This window comes from Lepidochelys kempii, chromosome 1, assembly GCF_965140285.1.
Source record: "Lepidochelys kempii isolate rLepKem1 chromosome 1, rLepKem1.hap1, whole genome shotgun sequence".
Classification (NCBI taxonomy): domain Eukaryota; kingdom Metazoa; phylum Chordata; order Testudines; family Cheloniidae; genus Lepidochelys; species Lepidochelys kempii.
This window is the reverse complement of record NC_136380.1, coordinates 248929689-248948815: the sequence shown is the minus strand read 5'-3', so window position 1 is coordinate 248948815 and position 19127 is coordinate 248929689. Positions and strand designations below refer to the sequence as shown.

The 19127-nt window shown below is 45.8% G+C and overlaps 1 protein-coding gene across 3 annotated transcripts in view; it reads right to left on the bottom strand.

Annotated features, from left to right (window-relative positions):
* The window catches only part of BRAF (B-Raf proto-oncogene, serine/threonine kinase), a 119304-nt gene extending 100805 nt beyond the window's left edge, over positions 1 to 18499 (bottom strand). Inside the window, exons 1-2 of one of the 3 annotated variants that reach the window (XR_012156060.2) lie at positions 18166 to 18498; positions 1479 to 1580 (exon numbers count right to left, since the gene is read on the bottom strand). Coding sequence is in view for 2 of the 3 variants with exons in the window: in XM_073322392.2 (XP_073178493.1) it covers positions 1479 to 1580; positions 18166 to 18306 (243 nt within the window). In the remaining variant the exon portion in view is untranslated. Of the gene's footprint in view, positions 1 to 1478; positions 1581 to 18165 lie in introns of all 3 variants that reach the window. The other 2 variants (XM_073322392.2, XM_073322400.2) reach the window with 2 other exon arrangements.
* Between the last annotated feature and the right edge of the window lie 628 nt (positions 18500 to 19127).

The following is a 19127-nucleotide window of genomic DNA, read 5'->3' as shown; positions in this document are numbered from 1 at the left end:
TATTTATGTATTTATTTTTATGTAATTTAGAGTTGCACATGAATGTAATGAATTAACCCATTTCACCACTGGAAACTTATGCTTGTTACTGCTTATCATATTACTTTTACATGCGACTTAATCATAGCAAAACCACTACACAATTGTCAGCATCTGCTTATGAGTGGAACAAGCTGTTTCACATCAGGATTGAAGTGCCCTGATCTAGCACAGGAAGGTTAACACAGTGACTTGTATTTCATCCATTATATCCATTTCACACTCCCACAGAATAACCATGTTCTAAACAGGGAAGACATTATTTATATTTAACAGTTAAGGACATTGTGCGAATATCTGCATAACTAGCACGTGACCTGATCCTACGAAAGAAAAAGCTGGAAGCACCTCAAACAGGATCTTTACTTTTAATTACACAATGCCAAAAGGCAACAACTATCGTTTAAGATTAAAAGGCTTCTCGTTAGCCCACGATGGTTTTAATACCTACCAAAGGGCAAAAACTGAATGAGTGGTACCAGTGCACCTCTTTTTATACAGATGCAGCTGGTATGAGGCTCTTTAGTATGGCTTCAAATGGTTCTGTGCCCATGAAACTTCAAGAGTGAAGACCTGTGGAGGTGTACTTACAGAAAACCGAGAGATTGAGAGCTTAAATTATTTTGGTACTATCTTTCCATTTAAATGTGGTCTAAAAATATTACAAACATTCAGGAAACAGGGAGGATGAATTAAACAGGTCCTTTCCAACCCTAACAATTTTTTGATTCTACTTGAGTTTGTGAAGGAAAGCTGTAAGTAAAAAAAAAAAAAAAAAAAAAATGTAAAAAAACCCCCATACCAGAGTGGCTCTTAGGTTTTGAGAGTGGTGATATATACATATGCACACCTCCACATACTTAGAATAGGTTTCAGAGTAGCAGCCGTGTTAGTCTGTATTCGCAAAAAGAAAAGGAGTACTTGTGGCACCTTAGCGACTAACCAATTTGAGCATGAGCTTTCGTGAGCTACAGCTCACTTCATCGGATGCATACCGATTTCCATGGTATGCATCCGATTAAGTGAGCTGTAGCTCACGAAAGCTCATGCTCAAATAAATTGGTTAGTCGCTAAGGTGCCACAAGTACTCCTTTTCTTTATACTTAGAATACAGAATGGAAAGTTGCTGTTAGGCTTTTATGTTTTACACTAGTTGTAACAGCACACCTACTTCAATAGTTTTCTGCCTTTCCCTCAGTAGTACATACATTACTCAGGAGGAACCCTACAGCTTGTCACGAAAGAGGGACAGACTCACTAATATCTCTTTTCCATGTTTAAGTATTAAAAGCATAATTTGTTTTTATATAGTCAAGGAGGAAATAGTTCTCTATTGCAAGTATTACGATCAGTCTTCTACTGGACAGTTACTTTATACTTGAAAAATATACAGCATATTACACTAACTCAACGGAGTTCATTTGATACTCAAAGCTTACCTCCAAGTATATTGATGGTGGGTTATGCTCTCCTCCAAACTTGTCCAGCAGCGCCTCTATGTGTTCTTGTGTTAATTTAATCATTTGTTTGATATTCCATACCTAAAAGATAAAAATATATTTTTTATAAATCAAAAGAGGCAAGTCTGGGAGAGATTAGATACTTCTAATGTACCTATCACCGCAGTATTTAAATGCCCTGATCTTAAACACATTGTACACTTGGGGCTCTATACTTCCTCAGTTTGCAAGTTTTTCCCACTGACTCTGCAACTTCTTGAAAGAGCCAATAATAACCACTGTTAGTATTATGAGAGGACTTACCTTGCACTGTAAGTCATCACTAAGCAATGTTCGGTTGTTGAAGCTGAATCAATACAATAGTAAGTTCACTTACAGGAAAACAAGGTATTTTGATCCAGTAAAAGTCAAAAATTTTTCACTTGTTGGACCAATAGACTCTGGCCTCCAGAAAAGAGGTATTTTTATTGTTCTTAAAATTACATTTGCTATCAACTTAATGTGATGAAAACTGAGGAAGATTTGATTTCTACAAGTCAGAGAAAAAATACTTATCTGTTCTCTGAAGATACCATTTATAAAAGTATCACTATTCAAAATTGATACTATTACTTAGAGACTAGTGAGAAAGTAATATAGCTCAAAATTCAAAAGCCATCAGCTCCAGAATGGAGAATTGCATACTGCTTCTTCCAGTGGAACCTCAGAGATTCCTGTGACCCGTCAGTGAAAGAAAATACAAATCCCTCAGTCTCTAAGGAGAGAGAGGTGGGATGGTGGTGATTGTTAGAACTTATACCTTTCCAGAAAAAGAATTGCAGGGAATTAGCTTCATGTTCTATTAAAAGATACCAGTAACAGAACCCCAACTCCAAGGATGTCTCAAACATTATACTAGAAGGTAAGTAAAGAGAAAAATCTTTCTGCAACACAAAATGAACATGTTAGAATTCAAAATACACCTAACTCATATTTTAATAAAGATCTCAGTTATTCAGCAGTAGCTATTAAAGATGGGGACATCATGAAAATAAAACGAGCTGGAAAGACAGTTGGGTAACCTCTAACCCAGTACAAGTTTGGAGCACTGATGATAAATCTTGATTCTTCTCATGAGGCCAAGTTCAAGCAATAATAGTTTGTAAAAAGATGTACAGAACTCTGTGGCAGTCTTCCAAATCTTACATATGTCAACTCAGCGGAGGCTGGCTGTAAAGACCAACTTTTTCTCTGAATTCACAAACAGACACCTGTTAATGTGACCATTAAGTTGTATGCCTGCCAAGAAGCAGCAATGAGAGAGCTGTGCAATGTATACACATATCAAAAGAATCAGAAAGCTTTTTCTGTCATCTAATCTGTTCCAGATAAGAGAATAGGGAGTTTTACTTGGTAAAGTGATAGAGACACCCAGCCCCAAAACTGCTGGAGACCCGTGGGCCACATTGGGGAGGTTTGTGGGCTGCAGATGGCCCGCGGGCCATGAGTTTGAGACCCCTGGTTTAGAACTTATTGTGTGCTCTTTCCCAACTTCTTTGAGTACATTCGGCAGCTATTTGGACTTTTCCAGGGCTTTAACTCCAGTTTTTGTCTCTGAAAAGCTGCTCTCTAGCTGCCTATTAGCTGCTGAATAGAGCGGCCCTCCTTTCCTCGTGGTGCTGCTGCTTCTGTTGTTATAATAGTGCTAGAGCAGTAGAACTGGAGGAAGAGAAAAAAAGCAGCTCAAAATAGTAACTGCTGGATGCAAAGTAGAAAACATCCTTGCAGGGAGGGAGGAAGTCATTCACCCTCCAGCCACCACAAAGAGGAAATGGGGAAGCTTCTGGTAGTACAGGGACAGCCAGATGAGACCACCTTGCCCACTGATGATTCCTTCCTCAACCACCTATGTATGTGATGCTGTCAGTGTAGGAGAGGGATGTTGAGTCCTAAGCCCTACCATGAGGTGGTTGTCCATGGGTGGGATTTTCAGAAGTGCCTAGATGACTTAAAAGTGAAAATTGCATTGAAAGCCAGTGAGACTTGATTCCTAAGTCACTTAAGTGCTCTTGAAAATTGCCAACCATATCAAGAGCTGAGTGGAGATATAGTTTAGTAGGGACTCCAGCCGTAGTGGTAGAGTGGATTTCTCATGCTCACAGAAAGTGTGGTGTGGGCTGGGAACTCTGTGATCACTGCTTAGTTTTAAGATACCTAAAGCCCTATTTAACACTGGAGGTAGATACGTTTTTTTTTATTTTGTGTATACTACATTTATAAGCTCAGGTGCCCATGTTCGATGTCAATGTGGTGATTAAACTTTAGTGTAACAGCCTTCTTTACAACTATTTGATATGTGAGCGGACTTATTAAATGAAGGCTCTCCTTTGGTACTGGTGACTTCAGCTTGTGTCTTGAGTGAGCTTTAGTGCTCCCCTCCCCCAGGCAATTTAAAAGGGCCTGGGCCCCGGCTGCGCAGCGGAGCTGAGCAGCGTCTGCCTGCTCACTCCACACGTCTGCCAGCCCCTCTCTGCGGCCCCGGGGTGGGGCTCTGCCACTGCACACTGCCACCACCCCGAGCATCCCTGCGGCCAATGGGAAGCTGCGGGGGCTGTGCCTGGGGGCAGCAGCGTGTGGCGGCCCCTCGGCCCAGCCCAGCCCACCTTGGAGCCCCAGGTAAGTGCCACACATCCCAACCCGCTCCAAACTCCTTCCCAGAGCCTACATCCCCACCCCACACACGCCCTCCCCCCTCCAAACTCCCTCCCAGAGCCTGCACCCCTCCCCCCTCCTAGAGCCTGCAATCCCACCCCCTTCTCCTGCACTACCAGCCCAGAGCCTGCACCCAGCACCCAAACTCCCTCCCAGACCCTTAAGCAGGTGGGGGGCAGAGTTTTGGGGGGACAGAGTGACATTATTAGTCAGCTGGGAGGATTTGAGGACTGACAGTGGCCCTAAGGTAAATTGAGTTTGAGACCCCTGTTCTAAACTACGTCTTTTCATACTGAATCATGGATGTTTTTTATTGGAATTGGTGAATTTTCCTAAATGGTTGGAAGGAGTCTACCAGAAAAATTAACCTCTTGATCTCTACCCACTTAGGTGCATTACTTACGGGGGAAAGGTACATGAACTCCCATCCAGTAAGTAAAGAAAGCATCCCTCAAAAGTGGATCATTTGACAAGTTATGCAGAACTCCAATAGTGTGTTGCTCGCAGACCCCACAAACAGATCTCTGTGGTGTGCCCCACTCATGAAAGAGCTAGCTTCAATCTGAGACAACTCACATAGCTCTCACATTGATTGTAGACAGTATTTCAGTCAAGATTCTCTTTCCTGCCAAGTAACCGGTAATTAGACATATTGTGGTACACTGCCCAACCCCATCCTTGAAGAATTGCCTAGCACAGGAGACAACACCCATTCTGCCTTTCACATAGAGAGGATCCTATCTGTTTGAATCAACCATTTCTGGAAATACAAGGTCAGTGAAAGCTCTGAACCTCACTTCATGGATCTTATCTCAAAAGAGGTGCATCTAGAGCAGTGGTCACCAACCAGTCGATTATACTCTCTGGTGCCACAGCATGGCTGCCGCCAAGGCAGGCTCCCTGCCTGCCCTGGCCCCATGCCGCTCCCGAAGAGCCCAGCACAGCGCTACGGGCGGAGGGGGCAGGTCTCCCTCTGCACAGTACTCCTGCCTGGAAGCACTGCCCGTGCAGCTCCCATTGGCTGGGAATGGGGAGCTGTGGGGGCGGTGCTTGCAGAGAGGGGTGACACGCAGAGCCCTATGCACCTCTCCCCAGGGGCCACAGGAGCATGTTGGCCACTTCCAAGAGCAGTGTGGGGCCAGGGCAGGCAGGGAGCCTGCCTTAGCCTTGCTGCGCTGCCAACCAGGAGCCACCCAAGGTAAGTGCTGCCTGGCAGGAGGCCGCACCCCAACCCCCTCCCAGAGCCAGAACCCCATACCCCCTCCTGTACTCCAAACCCCTTCTTGCACCCTGTCCCCCAGCCCTGAGCCCCCTCCTGCACCCCAAGCCCCTACCCCCCCCCTAGAACCAGCACCCCCTCCAGCACCCCAACACTCTGCCCCAGCCCAGAGCCCCCTCCTGTACCCAAACTCCTTCCCAGAGCTCCTTCTCCATTCTGCACCCCAATCCCCTGCCCCAGGGTCAGCCCAGAGAGCCCTCCCATGCTGCGAACCCCTTGGAGCCAGCCCGTAGCCTGCACCCCAACCCCCTACTCCAGCCCAGTGAGGGTGAGTGGGGGAGAGCGAGGAATGGGGGCAGGGGGAAGTGAGCGGGCAGGGCAGATCCTGGGTTGCTCTTAAATTCGAAAAGTGATCTTGGGCATAAAAAGGTTGGAGACCACTGATCTAGAGACTGTCCTAGAGAGAAAAGCTCCTTAAGAATGAAGCCCCATGTATGTACAACCCATCTCAAGCAGAAAGCATGTGATTACTTCAGTCTGATTGAGGGAATCTGGAAGCCCCTGCCTAACTGCAACTAGAGCCTGAACAAGCCACTACTTCATGGAGGCAGTCAATCACATGTAGCAAAAAACACCTGACTTTAACACTACAGCATCCATAGCTGTCACCTCATATAGAGGTCTCCTATGCCATGCCATTACAGCAACTGTTATGGCTATCAGGACCTAAATCTATAACTTAATCCATTTTGAAGCACGATGGCTCCAATATGTCTTCTCCTAGGTCCACACCATTGATACTGTACCAGTGCAGAACGCCTTGAATCCAGCTGGGCTTCCACACAAGGTACCCCAATCATCTATGTGGGAAAAGCTGGAATGTTGGGTCTTTAAGAAGGAAGCCCATTGCCTCCGGCAGCACAAACAGATGTTTGGACAATTGGAAGGAACCCACACTGCAAGCAAGTGCATATAAGCTTCTTATGGCTCTAGCTACACAAGAGATCACCACATCTCATTCTCCCTTACAGCTATCTTCTGCCACAACAATTAAACTATTGATCAATATGGGCAACTCAGTCATGGGAGACAGAATCTTTGCAAGAACCAGCCCAAGACTATAGAACTCACTGCTGGATAGCATAAGAATAAGCACTAACCATGTGACTTTGCAGGATAAATGCAATACACCCCTCTGTTCTCAAGCTCTCTTCTAACCGCATCCTTACCCACACCTACACCCATCACACTTTTTCCAGGGGCTTGTCTACAGAGATTTAGTCACAACAGAGGGGTGTAAATTTTAGTCCTCACTAGCATATCATGCACTACTGGCTCCTATGGAGCCTGATGGCATGCACTAAAAGTATGTTAATGTACTCTATATTAACACGCACTAAGGAACTTTTAGTGCACCCCATCTGGGTCAGGTTAGTGTGCAACACATGAGGATTAAAATTTACATCCCTTTGCTGTGCACTAAAGTACCATGTTGACAAGCCTTAGGATAATAAATACAACATGCAAGCACACACAAGCCTACTTTTGCTAGAAGGTGGCGGGAGGGGAGAGAGAGAGGTTCTTACTCTTGGAAGGCTGTGACAGTTATTTCCATAGCCAAGTCTGAGAGTCACCTTGTTACCCCCTGCTTTCTGCAAAAAGAATCTTTATTGAGGTAGCTGGGCATCAGCTCCCTGACACCACCAGCCTTTCAACCACTCAAGCACTCTCCTCTGGGCTATGGCAGCCCTAAATTTGCCTCACAGGTTAACAATAGATGCGCCTCAATCCTCAAGTCCCTTTGAGTCATTCCCCTGTGATATCCAGCCCCCGACACCGGCTACTCACAGAAACTCCAGATTCTCTGCACCCAAAGGTTCAGCATACCCCAATTTACCAATTTTACCTTAAACCACCACTCCTGTACAACACACGGCACTTGTGAGCACTTAAGCTTATTTTTGTTTTACTGTAAGAATGAAGATTTAACTAGAAACAAGAGTGGTGGAAACAAAAGGGTTACAATATCAAACAAAATCATAAAATGTGAATCTGAGTCTACACATATCAAGTTACCCTTCCAATTTAATAAAGTAGATTTTCCCCCAAAAGGTCAGTCTGTTGCAGGGATAGCTGGTTTCTTAGGAACCATAATCTGAAAGTTCAGGAAAACATCCCCGCTCCACACAGGGTTATCCTCAGTAAATGGATAGGATGCTTCTCCCTCCATGTTGTACCAAAAACAGCCTTCAGTTTCTATTCATAGACAGGGTGAATATCTGCTTGTTGTAATGTTTTCTCTTTTGTTTTTACCTTTAAATGATTTCATTTGTTTGTTGCTGTCTCTGATGGCTTACCATTCAAAGTCTTAGTATTGTTCAAGGCTAAACAACTGAGCTTGCATAGCATCACCAGCCAAACAGGATGAGGTGGCAACTCCCCCTTGCCCAAATGGGCCATTTCAAGAATAAATTATCTCCAGGTGACTAATTTCTACTCTAAGAGCATAAAGCATACTTTCAATATAAATACATTGTTTTTTAAAAATACCTGTACATACACCTTGCAATGATTATGAATCTTAACAAGTTGTAAGATGGCTACACAAAGCTCATATGTTACTGTTCACAGATAAATGTCGTGTAAGACGTGTTTAGTGTAGTTAGTCTGTCAACTCTCGGTAAGAGATGTTTGAGAACAGGGGATCTATTGCCAAGGGGTCTCTGTCCCAGAGACACTCAAATATTATGGTATTAGGCTATGGCTGCCAAAGTATTTTCAGAAAAGCATAATTGATGCCAGACCAAAAGGCTACATCCAGAATTATTAGTGTTGTTCTCTTATAAGAAACCTGTGATACTTCCAATGGTTGCACTGCATTCCCCACTCCCCACCCCCAAACACTTAAGTGTTTAAAAAAGTCTGGAGAGCACAGCCAGTCACTTTCCTTAGGAAGCTACAAAAATTGCAGACACACTGTTTTCTACCTTTTCCTACCAGAAATACTAGATTGGGGGTCGGCAACCTTTCAGAAGTGGTGTGCTGAGTCTTCATTTATTCACTTCAATTTAAGGTTTTGTGTGCAAGTTTTTTAGGTCTCTCTCTAGAAGTCTATATATTATATAATTAAATTATTGTCATATGTAAAGTAAACAAGGTTTTCAAAATGTTTAAGAAGCTTCATTTAAAATTAAATTTAAATGCTGATCTTACACCACTGGCCCGCTCAGCCCACTGCCAGCCTGGGGTTCTGTTCACCTAGGCCAGCAGCAGGCTGAGCGAGGCCTGCGGCCGGGACCCCAGCTGGCAACGGGCCGGCAGCCAGAACCCCAAACAGGCAGTGGGCAGAGTGGCTCAGCCTGCTGCCCGTCTGGAGTTCCGTCTTCTGGCTCCTGCCAGCCAAGGTCCTGGCTGCCGGCCCCTCTCAGCCCGCTGCCGGTCTGGGATCCCAGCCCTGACCACATAGAGTGGGTACCTACCTTCTCCTTGGTTCTAGCCCATTCTCTTCCTCTCTCTCTGCACTGAGCTGAGGGTGGGAGTACACTGAGCACAGGGCTGGGGGTGACGGAGCAGGCTGGGGGTTGGGGTGTAGGGTCTGGCCAGGAACTAGAATGAGGGAGTGGGCTCAGGGTTGGGGCAGGAGGTTTGGGTGTAGAGTGCTTACCTGGGCAGCTCCCATTTGGTGCGAGGGGTGCAGGTGGGAATGTGGCAGGGGGTTGTGCAGGAGCTCCTGTTTGGTGCTCAGGGTGGGGGTGGGAATCTGGGGGGTGCAAGAGTCAGGGCATGGGGGGTGCTGGAGTCATGGGGGGGTGCAGGGGTCAGGGCAGAGGGCTGGGGGTGTGGGCTAGGGTTGTGGGGGTGTGGGCTAGGGTTGTGGGGGTGCTCCCAGCCCCCTGCCTAGAGTGGCTAACGGCAGGGGACTGGAGGGGATATGCCCTGATTCCAACCCCCTTCCCCAAGGCCCCGTCCCCACTTCGTCTCCGCCTCCTCCCTGGAGCAGCGAGCATGCTGCGGCTCCGCTTCTCCCCCTCCCTCCCAAGGGCCATCAGCTGATCGGTGGCAGGGACAGAGAGGAAGAGAGGCAGGAATCCAGGACGCTGGGGAAAGAGGCGGGGCGGGGGGAGAGCTTGCCTGCCTTGCAGCAGTAGCCGGCAGGACCAAGCTTCTTCACCCTGCCCCCGCTGGGGGGAGGAGAGCGAGGGGGGACGGCGGAGAAGAGCAGGCCGGGGCGGGCAGGATTTTTAATGGCACGCTGCTGCCTGCCGGGGTCCCGGCCACTGGCCCAGCTCAGCCTGCTGCCAACCTGGGTTCAGCAGCAGGCTGAGCGGGACCAGCAGCTGGGACCCAGCAGGCAGCAGTGTGCCATTAAAAATCAGCTCGCAAGCCATAGGTTGCCGACCCTGTACTAGATCCTTCATATTCAGGATGCCCTTTCCTTTTATTCAGAAATACCTGAAATAAAGAATCTGTTTCTTCTTTCACCTAGTGGCATGAGCTGAATGGTATTCTTTGTCAGGAGAAATTAAACTTCTGGTAGCCTTCAGGAAATTATTTAAGATCAATTCAGTAGCCCCACTTAACAATGCTGGAGACCCAGAGCCTTCAGTGACAAATGTCCTTTAAGTCTCTCCCCTCCCCCTTTCCCATAGGGAGGTATACTAGCTAACCCAGAGAAGCCAAAGGATTCCAGGCCAACAGCTCAGTGATGCTGGTACTAGAGCTTTGCACCAAAAATGTCTCGTGTGCTTCATGCTGAAAAAGGTGACAACCTCAAAAGGGATTCACTGCAACAAATAAGAATGCTTAAACAAGTCTTTCAGAATGCCCTTCAGATCACAAATTTTCGTAAGTGTTCCACAAAGCTATGCTAGCACTATGAGATAGGTAAATCCCAAAATGCCCTGATACAGGACCAGCTGAAAGAACTACATATGAACATGATAAAAGTAAAGGAGTACTTGTGGCACCTTAGAGACTAACCAATTTATTTGAGCATGAGCTTTCGTGAGCTACAGCTCACTTCATCGGATGCATACCGTGGAAACTGCAGTAGACATTATATACACACAGAGACCATGAAACAATACTCCCTCCCACCCCACTGTCCTGCTGGTAATAGCTTATCTAATGTGATCATCAAGTTGGGCCATTTCCAGCACAAATCCAGGTTCTCACCCTCCGCCCCCCCACACACAAACTCACTCTCCTGCTGGTAATAGCCCATCCAAAGTGACCACTCTCTTCACAATGTGTATGATAAATCAAGGTGGGCCATTTCCTGCACAAATCCAGGTTCTCTCACCCCCCTCCAAAAACCACACACACAAACTCACTCTCCTACTGGTAATAGCTCATCCAAAGTGACCACTCTCCCTATAATGTGCATGGTAATTACCAGCAGGAGAGTGAGTTTGTGTGTGTGGTTTTTGGAGGGGGGTGAGGGAACCTGGATTTGTGCAGGAAATGGCCCACCTTGATTATCATACACATTGTGAAGAGAGTGGTCACTTTGGATGGGCTATTACCAGCAGGAGAGTGAGTTTGTGTGTGCGTGTGGGGGGGGGGGGGTAAGAAAACCTGGATTTGTGCTGGAAATGGCCCAACTTGATGATCACTTTAGATAAGCTATTACCAGCAGGACAGTGGGGTGGGAGGGAGTATTGTTTCATGGTCTCTGTGTATATATAACGTCTACTGCAGTTTCCACGGTATGCATCCGATGAAGTGAGCTGTAGCTCACGAAAGCTCATGCTCAAATAAATTGGTTAGTCTCTAAGGTGCCACAAGTACTCCTTTTCTTTTTGCAAAGACAGACTAACATGGCTGTTACTCTGAAACCTATGATAAAAGTAAAGTTTGGACAGTCTCTACGTAAAAGAATAAATGGACACAAATCAGATGTCAAGAATTATAACATTCATAAACCAGTCGGAGAACACTTCAATCTCTCTGGTCACGCAATCACAGACATGAAGGTCGCTATCTTAAAACAAAAAAACTTCAAATCCAGACTCCAGTGAGAAACTGCTGAATTGGAATTCATTTGCAAATTGGATACTATTAATTTAGGCTTAAATAGAGACTTGGAGTGGCTAAGTCATTATGCAAGGTAGCCTGTTTCCTCTTGTTTTTTCCTACCCCCCCCCCCCAAGATGTTCTGGTTTAACTTGGATTTAAACTTGAAGAGTGGTCAGTTTGGATGAGCTATTACCAGCAGGAGAGTGAGTTTGTGTATGTATGGGGGTGGGGGGATGTGAGAACCTGGATTTGTGCAGGAAATAGCCCAACTTGATTGTCATGCACATTGTGTAAAGAGTTGTCACTTTGGATGGGCTATCACCAGCAGGAGAGTGAATTTGTGTGGGGGGGTGGAGGGTGAGAAAACCTGGATTTGTGCTGGAAATGGCCCACCTGATGATCACTTTAGATAAGCTATTACCAGCAGGACAGTGGGGTGGGAGGAGGTATTGGTTCATATTCTCTGTGTATATATAAAGTCTGCTGCAGTTTCCACGATATGCATCTGATGAAGTGAGCTGTAGCTCACGAAAGCTTATGCTCTAATAAATTGGTTAGTCTCTAAGGTGCCACAAGTACTCCTTTTCTTTTTGCGAATACAGACTAACACGGCTGTTACTCTGAAACCTGCCATGATAAAAGTGTTTTTTCAAACTAATCTGCAGTGTAGACATGCTGAACCAATGCAAAGACAATCCATGCAAATAACTCTTATATGCAACCCATGTCCCTATAATAGCATACTTGCTTAGTACAGATGGAACCAAAGAATTCCAAAGAGATGGGCTGTAACATGAATTGGACATGCTACAAGAAAGCCCAACAGCCTTATGTATCTGGAAGTTTGGGATGGAGGAAGACTAAAAACAACATTTATCTATGTTGCAGGTAATACTTCATGTTTGTAATCCAAACTTTGTGTCAAACTATCAACACTTATAATATCCTAGTAGATAAAATAAGCCATTGTAAATAAATGTGAGGTTTTCCTGCATTATGTCAGATACATTTATTTTAAGACACGTGGAACTGGATTTGGTAACTGCAACTGGAGTAACTGACTTTGGCCCATAAGGGAAGCAGAAACAGAAATGTGGTAATAGTGTAGTCACTCTGTCAAGGCTGAATCTGGTTTTGATTCCCCTTCCCAGCTAGTGCAGCTGGCATAGGCCAAGATGAACATAAGGAGAGCCAGAAGACCCAAGGGATTCCAAACCTGGCATCCTTATCCACAGTGAATGGGTGTGTTATTTTTAAATTTTGTAAATAAGCACCTAGGTGCTAGATAATAAAAAACAACCAATAAAAGGAATGGCCTGCTTTTCCTGAGTCAGAGCAATTAGGACACTGAAAGATCTTATAGTAACTCCAGCAAAGACTGTATGCTCTTTTCAGAATGTCTGGAATATAAAATTTTATGGTATACCCTTCCAGCTTGGTCTGCTGGATGTATATTTGTGGAAGCATCAGCTACCTGTTTCCTTTCCCTTGACTAGAATATTTAAATTGTGGAGAATACTTCAATAAACTAAAAAAGTTATTGTGTCCAGGACATCTGGATGAAGGGGAAGAGATAGAAGAAACTTTTATTCCATTAAATTAATCAAAAAAATCCTGCCCAGGCTGACGTTTACAAGTCAAAGATGATCCTTGTGAAAGGTGTTAAGGGACTGCCAAAAAAAAAAAATTTCCAAAGAGAACAATCTTGCTTGCAATGTTTTGCAAAAAAATGAAGTTCCTTATTTTAATTTATGAAATGTCTGAACTTGTCAAATAAGGAAAACATTTTACATCAAGGAAAGTTACAGACAACTTTAAGTAAAATACATGAAAAATTCAGACTACATGCTCTATAGCACTCTCATGCAACAGTTCAAATACTGTTTTAAAAACTAAAATTACCATTTTCAGCAAGTTTAACTGTTTCAATTTACCTTACTAATAACACTGTTTCAGAGGCTTAAATATGCTATATGCTTAAATATACTGTAGAAATTACTGCTAGTATCCCTCTATATAACAGAATTCTTATTTTTAATAAACTCACTGACAACTGAGCTATGCAACATATTTTGATGGTAAATACATTTTAGTGTATTAATTAGTACATTTATTTGCTTGCTGTTGGGTAATTTGGAGAAAATTATAGTGCTTCTATAATAAAAGGGTATTAACTACATTTCATTTTGCCAGGAAAGATGTCACAAAGATACTCTGTTTCATCAACAACCTGTAACTGACCGCAATCATTTTTTCAAACCCAAAGCAACTGATTTCTAAGATTCAGCTTTCAGCAAAAAGAGTGAATGTTGATACATGGACCCTTTCAATACTAGCACCTTGTGTCTTGTAATGAGGAAAATACCATGGATGGCATCACCACAGTAGAGTACTTCCATTGGGAATGCATATTGCATTAACTTTCATCATAAGAGAAAATTCATTCAATCCCCAAACATCTGTTACATAAAGTTACATTTGGCAGGAAAATATTTCAAAAGGAGAAAAAATTTTCCAGACTAAAAGTAGTATGAACTGAAGTACCACTCAATTGAAGGTGGATTCTCATTAGGGCTGGGTGGAAACTGGATTTTTTGTTTTGTGGGAAATGCTGCGAGTTTGAAAAATAAACTGTTCCAAAAGAGAACAAAGGCAAAAAGTTTCAAAATTTCCAGCAAAACAAAATTTGTGGGAAAAGCTGTTTCGGGTCAACAGAAAAACTGTATTATGGAATAGTAAAAAAAATTAAAATAATTTCAAAACTGAAAATAACGACATTTTCCAAAAAGACTGAAGCAGAACTTATTTTCCCCAGCCATTAAAGTGACATCAGGAGTCCAATAAGTCTAGGTGTCTCCCCGGGGACTTCCTGAGTCATCTATTTTGAATTTCTAATTGGAATGATTTAATAATTCTGGAAATACTCCCCAGTGACAAGAATGTAGTTTCTCCTCCCAGCTGCTAAACACTTCCAATCATCCTGCAAATCTGTGATGCTCCCCACCTGGACTCTGAGAATCCATCCTGGGGTGAACCAGCCTGGATGTCTAATCTCCCCAAAGCTCACCTGAGAGTAGACAGACAGCTTGAGTCTGGGCAACTGGATTGGCCACTGGGAGCAGAAGACGATGCCTCAGCCTCCACGCACCAAGAGACAGGAAAGAAGGCAAGACTCAGAGGGAGCCCTGGAGGGCTGGTTCCCCACCTTGAAATCTCGACCTTGCCCCCTCTTAGAAGCTGGGCCCCTCCACACTTTGATCCTGCCTGTCCCATGCCTGGTGTGTTTGGTGCAGAAGAGCAGGGCCCCAGGGTGTTTCTGGGGCAGGCCCACGCCTTGTGCTGTGTAAGGGTCAGGCACAGCCTCAGCACTGAGTCCATGTCCTAGCAGTGGGGAGGCTACAGGGTGACCTCTCACCTTCGTACACCCAGCAGCCTGCGCTCCCCACTGCCATACTAAAAATTCTGCAAGATTTATTTATCAATAAATAAATAAATGCAGAGGCTTAAAATATTGTGTGCAGAATTTTTAATTTTTTGGCACAGAATGCCCTCAGAAATAATTTCCTAAATGGACCACACTTTTGTAAGCACATGTGTGGTTCCAAGTACCACTTATGAATCCTGCATGATTTTTCAGATGAGATGTGTTCTTGCAACTACAACATTCTGGCACAGTGAATTCTTCCCCCCACATCACCAGCTATAAGCTTTTACTTTTACACATGTATTCAACTTTGTTTTCTTTACCAGAGCAAGTATTTAAGATCAATACACTTTATTATTACAGACTTTTATCTCAGTGGTTAGGGCTACAGAGATAACATTTGAGGTAAGAAGTTCAAGATTTAATAAAAAATTTTTCATAAAGACTTAACATTGCCTAAAAGTTGGGGTTGGTTTTTTTTTGTTTAAATCCTAAATCTTGAACGTGTAAGGTATTATACTTCAGCTGTGGCCATTATCCACATAACCTCATAGTAAGGCATATGGTTTCAGTATAAATTACCTACTCAACTAAAATACAAGTATTTCAAAACACAAATTTACTAAGTAAGACTTTTTCAAAATTTCCTAAACACTTTCGCCCCCCTTTTTTAACATTTAAAAAAAAAAACAGCAACCTATGGAATAGCCCAAAAAAGAACATTACAAAGAGAACTAAATTTCCCGTAATGTGTCAGTAAATTCAGCTTAGGTTTTCACATGGGCTCAAGACAACATTCACTCTGACCCTGAAGCCATTCTAGATATTGACTCAAAGCAATTGAAGCTGAGCTTTTTGATGAGACTCTATAATAGGTACTTAAGAACTTTAGAATTCCATTGTCTTTAAGAAAAAGAGATAATTCTTCTCTACAAATCTGTGATTGGGAACTTGACAGAAACATAAAGGAGGGTGTTCGCATTTAAGTAGCTATCCTTTTCGAGAACAAAGTCACCCCTCACAAGATGGTTTGATAGGTCTCCTGTTTGATAGCTAACCAGACCTCCTCAAAATGTGAGAGAGCTGAATAAGTATAGACCATATATATACATTTTTACAACTGAACATCATTACGGCTGAATTAAAAAGTGTATTCATAATAGCAACTTAATGTAGTTGAACTATGGTGCTTTATCTGCTACTAATTTACTGTGTTTGAAGTCTATGTATGAAATATTTAGATTTGTAGATGAGCACATTACATGAATAAATCTGGTTCCTACTGTTCTATTCAGGTTTTTACTTAAAACAAACACATCTTTGGTCCCAGAGCAGTAGCCACTTAACAATAACAAAATATGATTGTTCTCACTACATACACATCACTTTCTCTTCCTACATTTGTGTAAAATATAGAGAGCATGCACACACACACTCATGTTATGGCATTTACATCTTTAAACTGTGAACTCCTTTTTTGTATCAGGAATAAAAATCTCAGTTTTAACCATGTATTAGCAAAGTTTTGACTGCTGACATTACCATTCTTGTCTACTACAGAAGTAAAGCTATTAGACCTAGAGTTAGAAACAAATGATGATGATTATTACTTACAGAAAAGAAGAATTATCTCACTGACAGAAGTCTGAGTTGTGGGATCAAGAGTCTAATCCCAGCCATGCCACAGACCTATTCCCTGTCTGAGTTTTCCCATCTGTAAAGTGTACTGGAATCAAACAAAAAATATTTCCCAGGGATTATGCAATGCATAATTCATTTGTGTTTGTGAAATGCTAAAAATTTGGTTAGTGTGTGCTATAAATAAATACAAAAACACTTTTACTACTAAGGTAGGAATATGGCAACTGTTTAGCAACTGGTGTAGTAAAAGTAGAGGGCCTAGAAGTAGAGTCTAATGACCCACAGCACATGGATGCCCAGGCTCCCAAATCACTCACCTGCTTTTGAAAGTTTTACTGTCAGTGACTGATGCAAGAGACCGGGAGTCAGGGTTTCTGGGTTCTAAACCTAGCTCTAGAACCAATTTGATATGTGACATTGGCCAAGTCACTTCATCTTTGTGCCTAAATCGCCCAAAACCTCAAAATATTTTGTATATCCAAGTGCTGAACTCATTCTGCAAACAGTGATTTAAACCTCAAAACCCCAGTAAGAGAAGTATTACCTCCTTTTACAGATTGGGAAACACACAGAGGCTAGTTAAGTGATAAGCCCAAAAGTCTCACCATGTCTGTGATGATAGACATAAATTAGAGCCCAGGTATCCTGAACTCCAACCCGGTACCCAATTCACAGCAGCAGACCTCACGCTGCAATAGCGATTAAGGGAACAATCCCGCAAACACACAGGAGTGGTCCCACTGAGATTCGTCAACATCCGACAAGCGCTTTGAGATCCTCAAACACAAAATAAACTGATTGCAAAAGCGTACTACAGCTTCTCAGATACACACCACAAAGGAGCCGTGGGGGCAGGGGGGACCGCCTGAAGACCCCCGACTTTCGGTTTTGACCCAGAGACAGACCCCTTGACGTTGCACCTGTCACCACCACGACGGCCCTACATTAAAGCGAGGCGCGCACTCGCGTCTCCATCTCTCCGGGCAAAGGGAGGCCGGGAGCCCCGCACCACGAGCGGGGACCGGGCCGAGGCTTCCCCCCGCTGCAGATACATTGCCGTAGCCCGGCCCGCCGCTGCCCCCTGCGCCTCGCCCCCGCCCCAGGCCGCCCGCCGGAGCCACCTGCGCCGCCTGCACTGGTGGAGCAGGAGGAGCGTGCGCGCCGGGGCCCCCCCCCGCCTTAACCCTTGGGAGCCAGGCGCTGTCGCCACGGCCGGGGGGACCCGGGCGAGCGGCGGCGCAGCTGAGCGGAGCGGCCCCCTCCCAAGCCGCTGCAGCGGAGCAATGAGGAGCGGCGCCGGCTGGGCCTGCCGGCAGCCAGAGATTTCCCCCCGCCGCGGCCTCCCGCGCCCGTCATCCCCTGCCCAGCAAGGCACCGCCGTCCCCCGGCCCCTCCCGCTACGCGGGGAGGGGAGACACTCCGTCCCGCCGCCCCCTTCACCTGGGCCCCCAGGCAGCCCCGGCCCCGCCGTGCGCACCCCGCTCCCGGGCCACACGGCTGGGAGCCTCGTCCCCGGCGGGGAGGGGGAGGCGCAGCCCACACCTCCACCTCCGCCTGCGCGGCGGCTCTCAGGCCGCACAGAGCCCAGGGGCCGGGGAAGCCCCAGGCAGCGGCTCCGGGGGTGGTCTCCAGTGCACCCCGCTCGGCGGCCCCTCTCCCCGCCCGGGCCTCACCTCCTCTGGGATGGCCGGCTCGCCGCCGCCGCCGCTGCCCCCCGGGAACGAGGCCCCAGCTCCGGGCGGCGGCTCAGGCTCCATGTCCCCGTTGAAGAGCGAGGCCCCCTCGGAGCTACTGCCGCTGCTCAGCGCCGCCATCTTGGGTCGAAGCGCTGGAGGAAGGGGAGGGGTGGGAGGGGGAAGCCGCGTCCCCGCTGCCGGGCCGCCCCAGCCGCGACCCGTAGTGGGAGGGGGGGGAAGACCACACAACCCGGAGAGCTCTAGCGGCCCGCGCCACTACACGTCACACCCGACCCGTGACGTCACCTATAATAGCCGCTGTCACTGCGCATGGGCCGTCTGATGTCACGGGGAAACACCTTGACGTCACGGCGGGACTAAACGTCACCCAAGGAACTTAGAGGGAGCGGGGTGTAACCCCGCCCCTTTCCTATAAGCCCCTCCCCCGACCCTCTCAGTAACATCCTCGAAGCCGCTTTCTAGCCTCGCTCAGTTCCCGTCCATTTTTGCCTCCCCCAATGCCATCTACACAGCACCCCCACCTCAGCCCTAAAGCCCCTTCCATGCACACCCTCCCTCCCTGCTCCCCACAGCCTTTCCCCTCTCTACACATACCTCCCTCTCCATAGACCCCTCCTTCCAGCCAGCCCCTTTTTGCCACCAACAGCCTTCTCCACCTAGCATCTTCCCAGGGCCTGGGCTCTCCTCTCTGACCCAATGCTCCAGCCTTTCCTGAGGCTCTCTTCCCTCATACAGAGATGCCCTCTCTCCCCCTCAAAACTGCTTGTCCCTTAGCTCCCCTCACACAACCCCCATCTTCCTTCACCCAGAGACTAATCACACTGCACTCCTGCTCCCCAGTAACCACACAGCCATCCTCCATTGTCCTCTTACCCTAGTTAGGGCACAAAATCTCTTTGGTATGGTATTAGCCTGTTGACCCCTCATTCTTCCAATTT